We start from the raw sequence: 15,620 nt of genomic DNA, 5'->3' as shown, positions 1-15,620 counted from the left end.
TTCTTTTAACAAACACTTAATGATTACCAGGCACTGTGCTGAGCTGCCTTGGAAAATTCACGGCAGGCAGGTGCTGAGAGGTTTGGATTTGTCAGCCAGTCTCAGAGGACTTGATGTGCTTTTACATAGGAAAGGAGAGTCCTCTGGGCCTTTCAGTCTTGTTCTCTTTTCCCAGCTGCTAACTTAGCTCCCACTCCTTCACTGTGTAGAATGTGAGAAGAAGATTAAAGGCCCGCTATGGCCCAAGCAAGATAATAAATAGTGCCGCCTTCGCATCTGCCCATCCTCCCCAGTTGAGTTTCCGAGCGTGATACTCCGACCAAGCGATACCACTAACCCACTAATGCGTTCCCTCACGAAACCTGTTACTGCCTGTGTTGTCAGGATGCTGCTGAGGACGTTGTGTGTCCTCTTGAAGACCTTGAGAAATCTCTTTTAAAACCAAGTACAAAAACAAAACAAAAAATAGAGCCAAGGACCAGCCTAGGGGACCATAGTTACCCTGTGCCTGCGGGAATAGTTCACAGAGTTCGGAAGCCACAGCCTAAGCCTACACCGAGCTGGAGGAGCCTCTGAGCACATTTGTTACAACAGGAGCTGAGTGTCTCATTCTTAGGCTGTTTCATTTGCAAAGCAAATCAGGTCTTCAGTCCTCCTTCGGAAGTTGAACAAATGTGTGGGAAAATGATTATGAAGAGGCTACTTCAAAAAGAACCTGTTTCCTCTCAGCATTTATCTTGGGCTTCCTGTGACCCAATCTTCAAGTTACTTTTATCAACGTTATCAGAACATCACTTTGTCTTACCCAAACACGTTTATGGCTCTGACTAAAGAATATGACAGATCACACATTCTTCCACACCTGCTCCCCTCCCCCTCCCCTTTTCAGAGGGCTGGGGAAATTTTAGGTTTTAATCAAAGGCTTTATTTCTCCAGTGGTACAAAGGAATTTAACTGGGACTTTACAACTGAATAAAATATTTCTCGGAGTTGATACGAATCTCAGTGAGAGGATATTGCCTAACCCAACCTAAAAGCACCAGAGTCATTACAGAAATATTATGTTGGCCTTGATTTCTACTCCATCATGAATTGTGCCACTGCGTCACTGGTGTCTTCTCTATTTACTGTGTGCCCACGCTCTTCTGCTCAGAAGGTCTTTGCGATGCTCACAGCCTCCCTCCGGAGGGACAGGTGACCATGGAAATGAGAACAAGCGTGCGGCACATTGAGGGCTGTAGTTACGGGGTGTGACTGGTGAGTTGCCAGGCTCCGTGTTCTTCCCTGGCAACCAGGATGGTGCCTGGCACCAAATGGTCAGAAAAGGCATATTCTCAGGGACAGTGCTGTTTGAGATGTTGTAACAAGTAGGGAAAGGCATCCGGGGCAGCAGGAGTAACATACGGGTCTGGATGCCACGTGCCCCGGTAGGATGTTTGATACAGAAGGCAAAAAGCATGGGGACAGATGAGCCTGAAAAGGAAAGCGATAGGCCAGGACCCTATTGTGAAGGAGTTTTCTGTAAGGAATATGAAGCCACATGGGAATTTAAAGTGGGTCACTCATATCATTTGTGTTTTAGAGGAACAACTTCTGGAAAGACTGTGAAGGATTAGATAGACGGGAGCTGGGAGAGCAGATGGTGCGCACACCCGGGCCCTGGGGGCTGACCTGGTTCTGAGCCAGAGGAGCCAAGCCCTCTGTCTTCTCTGCTAGCTCCCTGGTTCTCTTTACTCACGTCACCTGGCAGGTACCCAGGCCTGCAGCCAGCACGCACAAAAGTAAATGAATGATTGTGTTTGGCTTAACACTGGCTAATAGGTGCACTTAAGAGGAAGTTGACAGGAAGGATGGATCCCAAGAGCCGCACTGTGGAGAGCTGAGGAGAAGATGTCCAGGGGCTCAGGGCAAACCCAGTTCGGGAAACGCTGGGCCTGACAGCTAACTAGGTTTTGGTTCTTGACTTGAGCTTATAAATGGAACCAAGAAATCAGCTCTGGGACCAGACAAAGTCCTTGCTCTCATTGGAAGCTGGCTGGAATGGAGAGGCTAACGTTGCGTACTGATTGAGCCCTACCCCATGAGAAAGCCATGCAGCCCGCTGTGCGCTGAAATTCCCTGTTCTCAGATGATTTGGGCACCCTGAGAGGCCCCCCCCCCCAGATGACCTGTGGAGGAGGGGGGAGAAGGATAGGGCAGGCTCACCGGCATGGATAAGCCAGTAAGGAACAAGGAAGCCCCTGGTGCATTTCTAACTGTGGCTGGTCCAAGGATGTTTCAATAAAAGTCCTTCCACCATAGATTGGAGTGAAACATCTTTTCTTTCGTTCATTTATTCAATAGGTATTTCTTACCTACTAATGTCAGTTAGAGATATAATATATACGTAGGCAACAGGTGGAGGTGGTTGCTGGCAAGGAGAGGTTCAGACTTTGTCGTCAGTGTTACACAGTCCACGCAGGCAGGCACATCCCCTCAAGCCTGGGCTGTGGCAAAGTTTCTAAATGAATGTGTTCAAATGACAGCCATCTCACCTTTCACTTCATCCTCATTTCTTCACTCCTTCTTCTTATGTGTGTCCTCCTCGGTTCATGTTCTCTTGCCCTCCTGGTAAACTCAAGGGGTGATTGTTGGGTGTTTTTGTCCAGAGCCCGGAACCACCCGTCTGGAAGCAAATAAAAATGTTAGTTGCCTCTTAACCATTGAAACTCGGCTTCTGACAGACGTGCCCGGAGTCTGCCTGTCCTTCCTATGGCCCCGTCTAAGTCTTTGTTCCCAACAACCTTTCCTTTTACCGTCCTGGCCTCATACACAAATACAACCCACAACTCATATCCTGTGGCAGACTACAGCTCACATTAACCATTGAATGCAAATGAGTCTCAATCAAAGAAGAAAGGAAACTAAAGTTTTCAGTGTGGCCTTAGAAGGCTCCATGACTCTCTTAGTTACTTGTTGCCCTTGACATGCTGGTATTTTATGTGGGCAGGGTGAAACTGGCTGTGGTCAGGGTGAGACTTCAAGCTTTTGATTTGTTCCCTTATTTTGAAAGGGTTAAAAAGATGTTACATGTTTGGGTATAATTTTAGTACTAGTATTAATTTTTGTCACATACGTGTAAGCGAGGATGAAACGAGAGTGCTCATTCACTGCTACTAGATGCAGTTTCTTGCATGTCTTCAAAAGGCAAGTTTCAACAACTTGCCACTGCTTTTGTTTGTCTTCCCTTTTAATTTTTTTTTTTTTTTAATTCTGGTGTTTATCTATTTAGAGAAAGAGAGAGCCTGAGCACGGAGGGGGAGAGAAAATCCCAGGCAGGTTCTGCACTGTCAGCGCAGAGCCTGATGTAGGGCTTGAACTCGCAAACCGTGAGATCGTGACCTCAGACAAAATCGAGTCAGATGCTCAACTGACTGAGCCTCCCAAGCGCCCTTTCCCTTTTAACGTTTTAAAAAGTAACTGTTGTGTTAAGATGTATACTCATATGCTAGAAGTATACTCATATACTATAAAGTTCATCTTTTTAAAGTATACACTTCAGTGGTTTTTAGAATTTTAGTATTTAGTATTTTATTTTTTTATTATTTAAAAAAAAATTTTTTTTAACATGTATTCATTTTTGAGACAGAGAGAGACAGGGCATGAATGGGGGAAGGTCAGAGAGAGAGAGGGAGACACAGAATCTGAAGCAGGCTCCAGGCTCTGAGCTGTCAGCACAGAGCCCGACGCGGGGCTCGAACTCACGGACCGCGAGATCATGACCTGAGCTGAAGTTGGACGCCCAACCGACTGAGTCACCCAGGCGCCCCAGTATTTAGTATTTTAGTATTCACAGTTATGCAACTGTCGTCATCACTGTCCGAGAACATTTTCATCTCTCCTAAGAGAAACCTGTGTCCATTAGCACTCACTCCATCTTCTTCCTTCCCCCTAGCCCCTGGAAATCAGTCTTCTGCTTTTTGCCTCTATGGATTTGCCTCTTACCCGACTAAGCTACCCAGGTACCCCACTAGTGATTTGCCTCTCCTGGACGTTTTATATAAATGGAATCATAACCTATGTAGCCTTTTGTGTCTGGCTCCTTTGACTCAGCCTAGTGTTTGCAAGCTTTTTGCATATTGTAGCATGTATCGGTACCTCATTTCTTTGTAGTGCCAAGTAATATTTTGTTGCATAGGTATACCACACTTTGTTCTCTCCTCGGGTGTTATTTGGGTTATTTCTGTTTTCTTGCTATTGTGAAGAATGTTGTTATGGACGTGGGTGTAGAGGTTTTTGTGTGGACATAAGCTTTCACTTCTCTCGGGTAGACAGATAGCTAGGAGTAAAATTGCTGGGGCATATAGGAACTGCGTGTAACCTTTTGAGAAACTGTCACACTATTTTCCAAAGTGGCTGCACCTTGTCCCACTCACACTGGCAATATATGAGGGTTCTGACTCTTCTGCGTCTTCACCAGCATTTGTCTTTGTCATTTTTAGTTCTTTAATTTTCAAAAAACACTTATTGGGGTGTCTGGGTGGCTCAGTGGGTTAAGCATCTTACTTTGGCTCAGTTCCTGATATCATGGTTTGTGGGTTCAAGCCTCACAATGGGCTCCCTGCTGACTGTGCAGAGCCTGCTTGGGATTCTCTGCCTCTCCTCTGTCCCTGCCTCTTCAGTGTGCATGCTCTCGCACTCGCGCGCTCTCTCTCTCTCTCTTTCTCTCTCACTCTCAAAATAAGTAAGTAAGTTTGGGAAGATCAAAAAAATTAAAAAATAAAAAAAACATTTTATCATTTATGTATGCACATGGCCACAGCCTTAACATGGAAAGCCAGCAGTCTTGTGGCTTGCTTTCCCTGATCCTTACTCCAAGTCCCATTGCCAGCAAACCACCTTCCTTTTTCAGTTTTTAGTTTTTATGGTGGCTACTAGCATAATTCCAAAGATTTCTCAGTTCACTCACTATGGGCTTTTGTCCACTTTTTATTACAAAAACTTACAAACATGCATGAGGGCAGAGTAGTACAGTTACCTCTACTGTTCCCACCACCAGCCACACCAGCCTTCAGCTTATGACCCCTCTTGCTAACTCTTTAATTTTCCAACATTAGATATTGTGTGTTGATTTCCCTCTTGAAAAGTATGGGTTTACCCCATTTATACTGCCCCTTCCAAATTTTTTATAAATTTTTTAAAATGTTTATTTTTTTTTTTTGAGAGAGAGAGAGAGAGAGAGAGAGAGAGCGAGAGAGCAGGGGAGGGGCAGAGAGGGAGACACAGAATCCAAAGTAGGCTCCAGGCTCTGAGCTGTCAGCACAGAGCACAAAGTGGGGCTCGAACCCACAAACTGTGAGATTATGACCTGAGCCAAAGCTGGACGCTTAACCGACTGAGCCACCCAGGTGCCCCCCCCATTTTTTATAGTAAATTATTTTTAGATCTTATGTTACCTTTGCAGTTTTGAATACTTAAATCTCTTGTTTTTGTTCCATCCTCCTCAGTGCTGTTCAACTGATCCCTTCCACCAGTAAGCTGGGGGAGCCTCACCTGTCTTTCCTTCTGCTTTTACCCCTCAACCATTTTCAGCTGTACCTCTTACATTGTCATGTTGATAGCATTCACAGCCCGTTGTATAATTACAATTAAGTTGTCTGTGCTTTGTCTATTGGTTGGTCCTAAGATTTGAAAGTCTTACATCGTCAAGGGAATTGACATTATCAGGGCTTTAGATATCATTCACTGCAGATCCACGTGTTGTGCTGGACTTCATCCCTGCCCCTGCCCATAGACTCAGGGCGACAGCCTTGTGCCACTGGGAGACGAACGTTCTAAGCGTCCAGTTAACACCTTTCAATTCACAATTAGTTGCTAGTTAGTAAGACTCAGGGACCCACACTCTACAAGCTCTCTTACTTCTCATTTACATCTTGTGTGGCCTTCTATTCTTTAATCCTTTTGTGCATTGAGTACCCATCTGGAGAGGAAAACAGTGTTTCCACTTTTACACCCACACCAATTTTAGACTCTTGGTAAATTACAATGGTTTCCCCAAAAGTTGTCAAGTAAATACAGCTGATACCATTGAAGGGACACCGTACTGTCGGGTTCTGCATATACTTTATTTTATAATGAATTATAAATATATAAATATTTTTAAAATAAAGTAATTAAAAAAAACTCATAAATTAAGATATTCAGCTTCAGTGCTTTGAGTATTTCTTTTGCATGATCGCTTTTAGCCTTTCCAAGAAGTCTTTCAGTGTACTCTTCTTGACTTCATTCACAGAACAGGTCTGCAAAAGAAACATTTCATTAGCTTGTAATTTCATTAGCTAAGTAATTGAGTCTGTCTTTCCTGCCTGTCTACTGAGTCAAGCCTGCTGTGGCCCTTGCTACCCAAGCAATTATTTCTGACCAGGGCCTCCTCACTCCTCCAGTCTAGTTTCATTGGCAGTCCCTCTCTGCCACCAGGCCTCTTCTGTACATGCTAATAAACTCCTAGAAATGGTTACCTTCAACCAGAGGTCAGCCTCTGAGGGGTGCCACAGACCCTGCGGGAGGTGGGGGGGAGAGTGTCACCACTCCATGCTGCTTTGGGGCTTAACGTGAGGTGGAGCCTCAGACCTGCCTGCAGCCATCCTGGGCCTTCCGCATGGCCAGCTGGCCTGCTGAGACAGAGAGTCGTTCCGTTCTCTCTCCTGCCCATGAACAGCACCCTTCCAGCTTGGCAGCACCACGGGTGGAAAGGATCCCAGGCCACTGCTTCAGTTTGGGGCTCAGCTCTGCTCTGCCACTTTATTAATTAGGTTGCTTAGGACACACTGCTTCATTTATAAAAGCGTCGGTGTTTTCCCTTATAAAAGGGGGACAATTGTGCCTATTCCATGAGATAATTAAGAGGATTAAAAGAGGGAATGAGCGTAGTGGCAGCACCCTATTCCGTTACCTTACCTTACAAATGAGGGGGGCAGGCGCAGTAAGGGGCTGAATGTCCCCAATTCCTGCACTTGGCCCTCGATAACATCTACTCTTGGCTCTTTCTCTTTTGCACACCGTCGATTCTCCCCGCTCTCCTGGATCATGCCTTCTGCAGTGTTAACCTGCTGCATATATGCCCCACCTCAAAAGAATTTCCCTGAATCCACACCTGTCCTTCAGCTCTTGTTCCGCTTCTAGGCAGCCTAATAGAAAAACACCTCAGAAGAGTTTTCTGTCCTCACTTCCCCTTGCTTTCCACTCCTCCCCACCACCATTCTCTGTGGAACCTACTCTAATCAAGCTTTCAGTGCTGAATCTCCATAGATATCAGCATCCCCCCTGTCCTCTGTCAGGCCAGATCCACTGGCCGTTCTCCTCTTCATCTGACTTGACCTTCTGGTACATTTGACACATTTGATGCCTCCTTCCTTATTAAAAGAGTCTGTTCACTTGCTGTCTGGGACACCACACAATCTTTGATTTCACTCTTGCTTCACTGGCTACTTCTCAGCTCTCCTGCCGAACTCTTCTTCCTGACCTCTGTATGTGAGAGTGCTTCTGGGCTCAGTCAACAATCTCAACATCTCCACTTGGCTATCCAGGAGGCACCTCACACTTAGTATTTATAAATTGAACTCCCGATCCTGCACTCAGCCCCCATCCCTGCCGCACCCAGTCCTCAAAATCTGTAAACAACACCAACCATCTCCCAAAGGGCTCAGGCCAGGAACCAAGAGGCCACTTTCTACTCATTCCCTCACCCGTGATGATGGTTCTCCTGGCTCTGTTTTCAGCTATATTCCAAAGCTCACAGCCTGTATCGCTGTCACCTGCAAAACTGCTGTTCCCTCCAACCTGGATTAGTGGGATGGCCACCTGGTGGGCCAGCGTGCTTCTGTGCTTAGTCTCATTCAGTTTATTCACCACACAACAACCAGAGTGATCATTTTAAATCACATAAATTAGACTGGAGTCTCTGCTCAAAACCCTGTGGATATATCCTCCCATGCTTGGGGCAGAATGGAAAGACCATGTGTGATCTATTAAAATCCCCCTTGCTCAATCTGATCCAATCACACTGACTTTCCTACTAATCTTCGAACATGTGAACCTCATTTCTACCTCAGGACCTTTGCACAAGAATTTCCTCTGCCTGGAATGTTCTTTCCCCAGTTAGTCATGTGGCCTGCTCCCTCACATAATTTAAATATTTGTTCAGATGATGTCATCAATTGTTAAATCAGCCCTCTTCTCATGACCCTTCTATTCTTTATTCTTACAGGTTTTTTCATAGCACATATCACTACTGGACATAGTATTACATGTTAGTTTGCTTTCCTGACTCACTCACTAGAACATTCTGTGAGAGCAGGCACTGTTTCCCCAGTGCCTAGAGCAGCCCCTTGCACTCACAGAGCCTCAACAAATGCTTGCTGAATGAATGCATGGGTTGATTAAGCAAGATTACTACAACTCTGAAGGAGGAACATTTAGACGTGAGGTTCCTGTCCATCAGGAGCCAAGCTGTTGAGCATCAAGCAGCTCACCCTGTTTGCCATGCTGCTGAGGTTCCTGTCGAGTCCTTTGAGGAATTTGGTGGAGCAGTTGTGATGTGTATAGATCTGCCGGAGCACGGTTGTGGCTCTGCAGAAGATTTCCTTGTCACTTGTGTTCTAGAAAGAAAAATGCCACAGTTAGCCATGCGCTAGCTCCGTTTTGACCATGGGGGAGAGAGTTTTCCTTGTGATTGCTTCTTTCCAGGAGGACAAGTGGAGACAGTGAGTTTGGTCAACTATGGATCAGGTACTCAAGAATTCCTTCCATGTGACTGAAGGCTGCCGGTCACAGTAAACATCCTCTCCCACTTACCTGCAAGTGCAGCAACCTTCTCTTTTCCCTCAGATGGTGTTGCTGTAAAGGTACCTGAGTAAAGTCACTCAGCTAAGTAGGTGACAGAGCAGGGATTTGAATGTAGAGCCATCTGTCTATAGCCCACGTCTGTTTCTCTCCACCACACGTGCTGTTCTGTAGGTGTCTGCTTGAGCTTGTAGTCAGATTCTGCTCTGTCTCGTTGCTATAAGGTTTTAAAGTCCAGGTTTCCCAGAGATCCTACATGCTTGTTGAATAAATGAGTGCCCATCCTGTGGCCTGGTGCTTTGGGTAGCATTCTCCACTTGGCCCTCCCCACAGGAGATGGCAGTGTGTGCAAAGCTTGGGGTCCATGTGAGGAGATCAGACATTAGCCCATACAGCTAGAGGGGTGTGCCAGGGTCGGGGCTAGGTGTGAGATCAGAGGAAACTTCTGGGAGAGGGTGCCCCTGAGCTGGGCTGTGGACACAGCTTCTGTAGAGGCCTTTGGTCTGGGATGTGCAGCATGAGAACCTTGGTGGGATGCAGTAGTCCTGATGTGTGTCTGATTATATGACTCTTCGTGGGGACATTTGGGCTTTAGAAGAGGGAGTGTCCAGTGGGGGAAACAGCTCTTTTGGGGAACCTGGGAGAGGGATTGTAACTCAGTCTGAATCAGGCCCAGTGTGTCCTCCCACTTTGCACTGAAGAACTAAAAGCACAGAGCGTGGAGAGTGGTCTTAGCTTGAACCTGATCCAGCTCAGATAAAGCTTTCTCTAGCCTCTTCGAGAACATGCTTTGTTGGTCCCTTGCCACGCAAAGTGTGGTCCATGAAATAGCAGCACGGGCATCGCCTGGGAGCTTGTTAGAAATGCAGAATCTCAAGCCCGCCCCCTAGACGCAGTAGATCACAAGTTCCATTGACAAAATCTCCAAGGGATTTATATGACAAGTACTGTCTGGGCAATTTTTTTTTTTTTTAAGTTCCTGCATTTTTTTTTCTGATTATTAAGGTAGTATATGTCTACTATAAAGGTGATATATATTCAGCAAAGAGGAAATTCACTCATTACTCCACCAGCCAGAGAGAGGTAACTTTTGATGTTTTGATAAATACCTTACAGTTTAAAAATTATTTTTTATTAAAAAAATTTTATTTTAATGTTTATTTTTGAGAGAGAGAGAGTGTGTGCACACATGCAAGCCAGCAGGGGTGGGGGGGCAGGGGGCGGTGCGGAGAGAGGGAGACAGAGGATCTGAAGTGGCCTCTGCGCTGACAGCAGAGAACCAGATGTGAGGCTTGAATTTGCAAACCATGAGATCATGACCTGAGCTGAAGTTGGACTCTTAACCAACTGAATCACCTAGGCGCCCCTAAATGTTTTTTGAAGTTTATTTATATATTTTGAGAGAGACAGGGAGAGAGGGAGGGAGAGTGTAAGCACGGAAGGGTCAGAGAAAGGGAGAGACAGAATGCCAAGCAGACTCCATGGCCAGTGCAAAGCCTGATGCAGGGCTCAAACCCACAAAGCATGAGATCATGACCCGAGCCTAAATCAAGAAATGGAGGCTTAACCAATTGAGCTACCCAGGCGCCCCTTTAAAAATACTTTTTTAAAAATGGAGATCAACTATTGATACTGTTTTGTAGCCTTTTCACACACTAGATAGTATAAACATTAAGTATTCACTAGTGTTTAAGACCATGGGGTTGAGAGCTGCATGGGAACCCGTGGCATCTTTGTACCGTAATTGGTTCATACCCGATCATTGCAGTTTTTTGCTTCCGTAAAATAAAGTGGCAGTGAGTCATCTGTGTAAATCTTTATGTTCATCTCGTATTTCTTTAGGCTAAATTCTAGAAGTGTATTTCATAATTTAGGGTTTTTTCCGGGAAGACCCAGACCCGGACGGAGGCATTAGAATCCCAGACTACAGAAGCTTCCCCTTTGCCCCGTGGGCCTTCGTGGCCCATGGGCAAGGCCTTTGGGAGGACGCGGACTTAACGAACCAGACAGGAGCCCTCCTGGTCTCTGATTCTAGTTGGAAACTTGAAAGCAGTACCAGTATCTCTGGGCTCTGAGAGTCCAGAAACCTCCCGTAAATCTCCCTGTCTTTGGAGGCTTAGTGGGTGAGCTGAGGTGGTGAAGGCAAAGGGAAGGCAGACCCCAGCTGTGCTGCTGGAGAGAACAATGAGGTTCAGGAAGACCAAGAAGACAAGAGCCTCTTTGCTTATTTTTTCTTCAAAACGGAATGAAACCTTTTCTAAAACTTTGGCTTAGAGCCTGGAAATTAAGCTCCCTTGGGGTCCCTGGGTGACTCAGTCAGTTAAACGTCCGACTTTGGCTCAGGTCATGATATTATGATCTGTGAGTTCAAGCCCCGCATCAGGCTCTGTGCTGACAGCTCAGAGCCTGGAGCCTGCTTCAGATTCTGTGTCTCCCTCTCTCTCTGCTCCTCCCCTGTTTGTGCTCTTTCTTCTCTTGCTCTCTCTAAAACATAAACATTAAAAAATTTAAAAATTAAAAAAAAACTAAAAAAAAAGAAATTAAACCCTGTCAGTTTTGAGTATATGGCCTTATATATAATTGTCTCTGAACACATTCTTCAAAGGATGTTCTAAAGGTCACTAGGATAAAATAGGAATTGAAAAGAGTTTGAATCTCATGGAAAAACTTTAAAAGCACTAATTCTAAAGGAAGTTTTAGTTAAGACCTCAAAGTTTCAGTTGCACTGGTATCGCAGCTACAGGATGCTATTCCCTGCTTCTCCAGCTTTTGCTTCCCGAGCGTGTCCTGCCTAGTGCAGGGGGCACACTCGGACAGCCCGGTGGGCCTTGTAGTTTAGGACTGCTCAAGGAAAGGAGCTTCAACAGGGGGGCCTAGGCCTTTGCCAGAAACAAGCCTGACCCTCATGGGAGTAGAAGCAAATGGGAGAATACCTTCCAGGCTTTCTCCTGTGGCAGAGACTGTTAGATATCTAACGTGGTCCTTGACTAGCTTCGTTGAGGGCCGTAAAAATCTAGTCCCCTTTGTGTTGTACTCATTATCTCCACTTCTGCCCAAATACTACTTGTGAAAAGTCTTTCACTTTTACTTAAAAAAGGCGGGGGGGGGGGGGGTGTCGAAGGCTGGCATAGAGTTCTCTGAGGAATCATGGACTTGAGCTTTCTTTGGAAAGCAGGAAATACCTCCAACTAATGGTCCACCTAAGAAATCCATCTTGGACCAGCCAGCTTGCTTGTTCTCCATTTTGATCTATCTCAGACCACCTTAATTTCATAGATACCTGGGTAGATCAGCACTTTCTTTCCAGCCACTGCAATAGCAGGATCCCACCCAACTTGGAGATAATAGAATTCTTGATCCCCCAAAGAAAGGAAACTAATACATGGGATTTGGGAAAGATGTCCTTCTTTGGCAACACAAAGAAAATAGCAGCCTTTCCTTATTCTGTAATATCTTAATGGATAAGAAAGCAGTGCTGTGTTTTTGAGGAAAAGAAAAGGGAACAATGAAGATGGTTAATGCCAGAGGGGTAGAAGCAGTTTGAGGAAGGCAGGTAGGAGTGAAGCAGGACAACAGGGACTTTTTTAGCAGATGTCTACCCATGTGGTGAGGGGGGCATGTGGTAACTGGTGGAGAGGAAGGCCAAGAACGGCAGGACAGTGGCATGTCCTGGCCTGCGCCTCAGCAGGGGTGAGGGCAGGCCTGGCCTTCTAGAGATGACCTGGAGTGGAGTTGCCCCTGGGCATGAAGTCACAGAGGGTTGGATCATTTCTATCCCCTGGCCCCTCCTTAGAATTACTGCTCCTTTATAACCAGTTTTTGCCTTTAATCAAGAGTTACATCATTTTACAGTAACACGTTCCACTGACTCAAGAATTGGATATCAGCCAACTGTCAAAATCACTTTCATATCTTCCAGTGTGGAGACTGAGGCACAAAGAGATATGGAGACTGGCCAAAGGCCACATAGCTAGTTAATGGCAAAACTGTGGCTAAAACGACAGGCTGTGTCACTTCCAGACCCTTAGCACTTTGGGACCCAGCCCTTGGCTTTGATGGAGCCCCTTCAGCAGTGCACTGCCATCTGGAGAACCCAGAGCACAGCCCAGTGGACTCTTGGCTATTTCTATATATATATATATAACATGTTAATAGATGTTATGTACGTATTATAGAATTCTATGTATGTATAAAATCTTCAAGTTCTTCCAGCCTCCTTCCTGATGGACAGAGTCTGAAATGGGATGAGATTCTAAAGGACAAAATTGCATAATGTATACATAATATATTATATATATATATTATTCCATAATAATACATTATGCATCAATATTATATATATGATTATAGTATTATATATTATTGTGTATCAGACTCCGGGACTAATCTTTAATGAAATGAGATAGTCCAGACAAAGCCTGAAGAACAGTTTTCCTCACCCAGAAGGATGGGTCTGTCCTCTGGCCCAGGTGCTGGGGTGTGGCCATGCCCAGCCTGCATGGCTGCACTCCTGGCCAACTGATCCCCTCTGGTCCACGTGGAAAGCAAGTGGTTAGGAGACCACTGGTAAATTGAAGCTTTGGGTTTTTCATTCTCAGTCTTGTGTTTCCATGAAAACAGGAACTGATGTGCACAAAGCTATTGACATGGCTGTAGTCATATGTTTGTCAGAGAAAATGCACTATCAGCTGTCAAATCTGTCTCCTCCCACTAAAGATAGAGGGGCGGGGGTGAGACGGCACAGGAGGCGGAAAGGCGAGATGCCCGAGCAGCCAAAGCCAGGGATGTCTGGGTCCCCGTGCAGCTGGGCCGTTCTGGACCAGGCTGGAAGGTGCTTGGCAGGACGGAGCAGCTGAGGGTCTCTGGACAGCCGCCCCGGGAGCCGGTGGGCTGTTAGGTGACCAGGCTGCGGAAAAGGAGGGGCTCTGGCGATACCTCCTCTGTTGCCATAGGAAGTCTCTTAGACAAAATGAAAGCTCCTTCAACCTGTAATCTCCATATCTCTTTTTGTGAGGGTATTTGGTTTTTCAGAAATGTATGGGCCGGAAAAACTCTCCCCTTCAACAGGCCTTTACTGAGTGCCTCCTATATTCCAGGTACTAGGCTGCAGTGTAGGAGGAAAAGAAAGAACTTTTCCTTGACCAGGATCTGATTTAAGATGACAAAATCCAGGCTTCCTATTACCCATCTTGTAAATCAAGTGATACCAGAAACACCAAAACATGTTTGAGAGTAAAGATCAGAATTCTCATTCTTTAAAAACATCTAACAGCTTATAGTTAATTTGGGCCATTCACTTTCTGTGTAAAAGAAGTTTCTAAAAGTTCAAACAAGAAACACTTGGCCTTCCTTTCCCAAGTCACTAATCTGCCAAAGCAGACCCTGGGATAGCTCTTACCTTTGGGGCTGCCAAGACGTCCATGACGGTCAGCTCCATGCACGAGTCCTGGCCCCGACGGGAACGAGAGAGAGCAAGAGACAGAGTCACTTCCGACTGTATGGAGGGATCCTTGCTGGGCAGCTCTCCCTCCCTCCAACCAAGTAAATTTCCTACCATCCCTCAGGACCAAAAAGTTCCTGCAGAGAAATCTCTGCACAGCTCCCTGTCTGTCACCAACCATCAACTTCTTTGGAAGTCCTGATGTTCTCATAGTCTAAGAAATACCCACGGCATCACCAGAACATCTGGAGAGATGGTGCCAGATATCTTACTCACGTTTCTCGCTGTGAGGATGTTCAACGTTTTGATGATCTCTTTCAACGTATTATTGAAGTTCTGGCCGTGGACGAAGGTGCTGGTAAATGCTAGTAAGCAGACCAGAGCTGGAATCAGTTGGGAGGTGAGATCCATTAATAGATCTCTATTTGCAGTGACAATCTGAGACAAATCCGTTTACTAAAAGAGAGTAACAATGCAATTCTGACAAAGATATCTCTATATATAGATTTAAAATTGCTGAAACTGAGGGAAAATGAGGGAAATTGGAAATTTTCATTACACCAGGTTGTCATTCGTTTGGGGCCAATCAGCACCTCTCTTCCAGGAGAAAAAATACCTCACAGAAACAGGTAAAATGTTCCTGTGAAATCATACCAATAGGAAAATGAAACCTTTTTTTTAAATTAACTACAAAGTATCAGCATAGGAAATTACACCATAATTTGTTCTTTAGATTAATCTTATCAGCTTGGGGTTGCTGCTGGCTTTTTGTTTGCACAGAAGGAAGAGGCCACAGGTGTCCGAATTTGTTTTAGTGCAGTCCTCCTGGGGAAAGATAGAGTAATATCAAGAAAGTTTGACTTGAATAGTATTTCAGCCTGGCTTCTTCCAAGTACGGGTGGCATCTTGGAAACTCTGCTCTTGTGGAAAAGCTGATCTGGGGTTCTTTCTCTGGGTAGAAGGAACGTAATGGGCAAAGACTCTCTCCTGTCTTGGCACTCGGGCATGCCATTCCTCCAGGTTTAGGACTTTGGCAAAAGATGAGTGACATCAGGTGGGGGTCAGTCCAGATCACCTCCAGTCCATAGGCCTTTAGCGATAAGGAGCCCCTTCACAACACATGTCTATCTCGGGTTTTCAGGAATGACCACTTTGTAAATGGAACTTAAATATGTCCTCAGCTCATTACGCAAAAGAGCCATAATCTTCCTGGTTTACAAGTTGGTTGTCTGTCAACACCCCACAACCTGCCCTGCTGCCTGAGTCTAATCCCCGGGGCCCTGCTGAGGTCCAAGCACCCCCACTGCTCACTCAGGGAACAGGACTCCTCGACCCTGGTGTACCACTGCTCTTTCCTCCT

The 15,620-nt window shown here is 45.6% G+C and overlaps 1 protein-coding gene across 1 annotated transcript; it reads right to left on the bottom strand.

The window, feature by feature from the left end:
* Window positions 1-6,088: 6,088 nt before the first annotated feature.
* Window positions 6,089-14,994, bottom strand: IL4 (interleukin 4). The gene is made up of 4 exons (XM_040444745.1): window positions 14,537-14,994; window positions 14,219-14,266; window positions 8,511-8,636; window positions 6,089-6,278 (listed from the first exon to the last, which is right to left on the bottom strand). The coding sequence occupies exons 1-4, from the start codon at window positions 14,669-14,671 to the stop codon at window positions 6,186-6,188; spliced, it is 402 nt and encodes a 133-aa protein (XP_040300679.1). The 5' UTR covers window positions 14,672-14,994; the 3' UTR covers window positions 6,089-6,185.
* Window positions 14,995-15,620: the final 626 nt, after the last annotated feature.

The sequence above is a fragment of the Herpailurus yagouaroundi genome, unplaced genomic scaffold (assembly GCF_014898765.1).
Source record: "Herpailurus yagouaroundi ecotype Mexico unplaced genomic scaffold, PumYag 192, whole genome shotgun sequence".
In the NCBI taxonomy this organism is placed as follows: Eukaryota; Metazoa; Chordata; class Mammalia; order Carnivora; family Felidae; genus Herpailurus; species Herpailurus yagouaroundi.
This window is presented reverse-complemented; position numbering and strand designations above follow the sequence as displayed.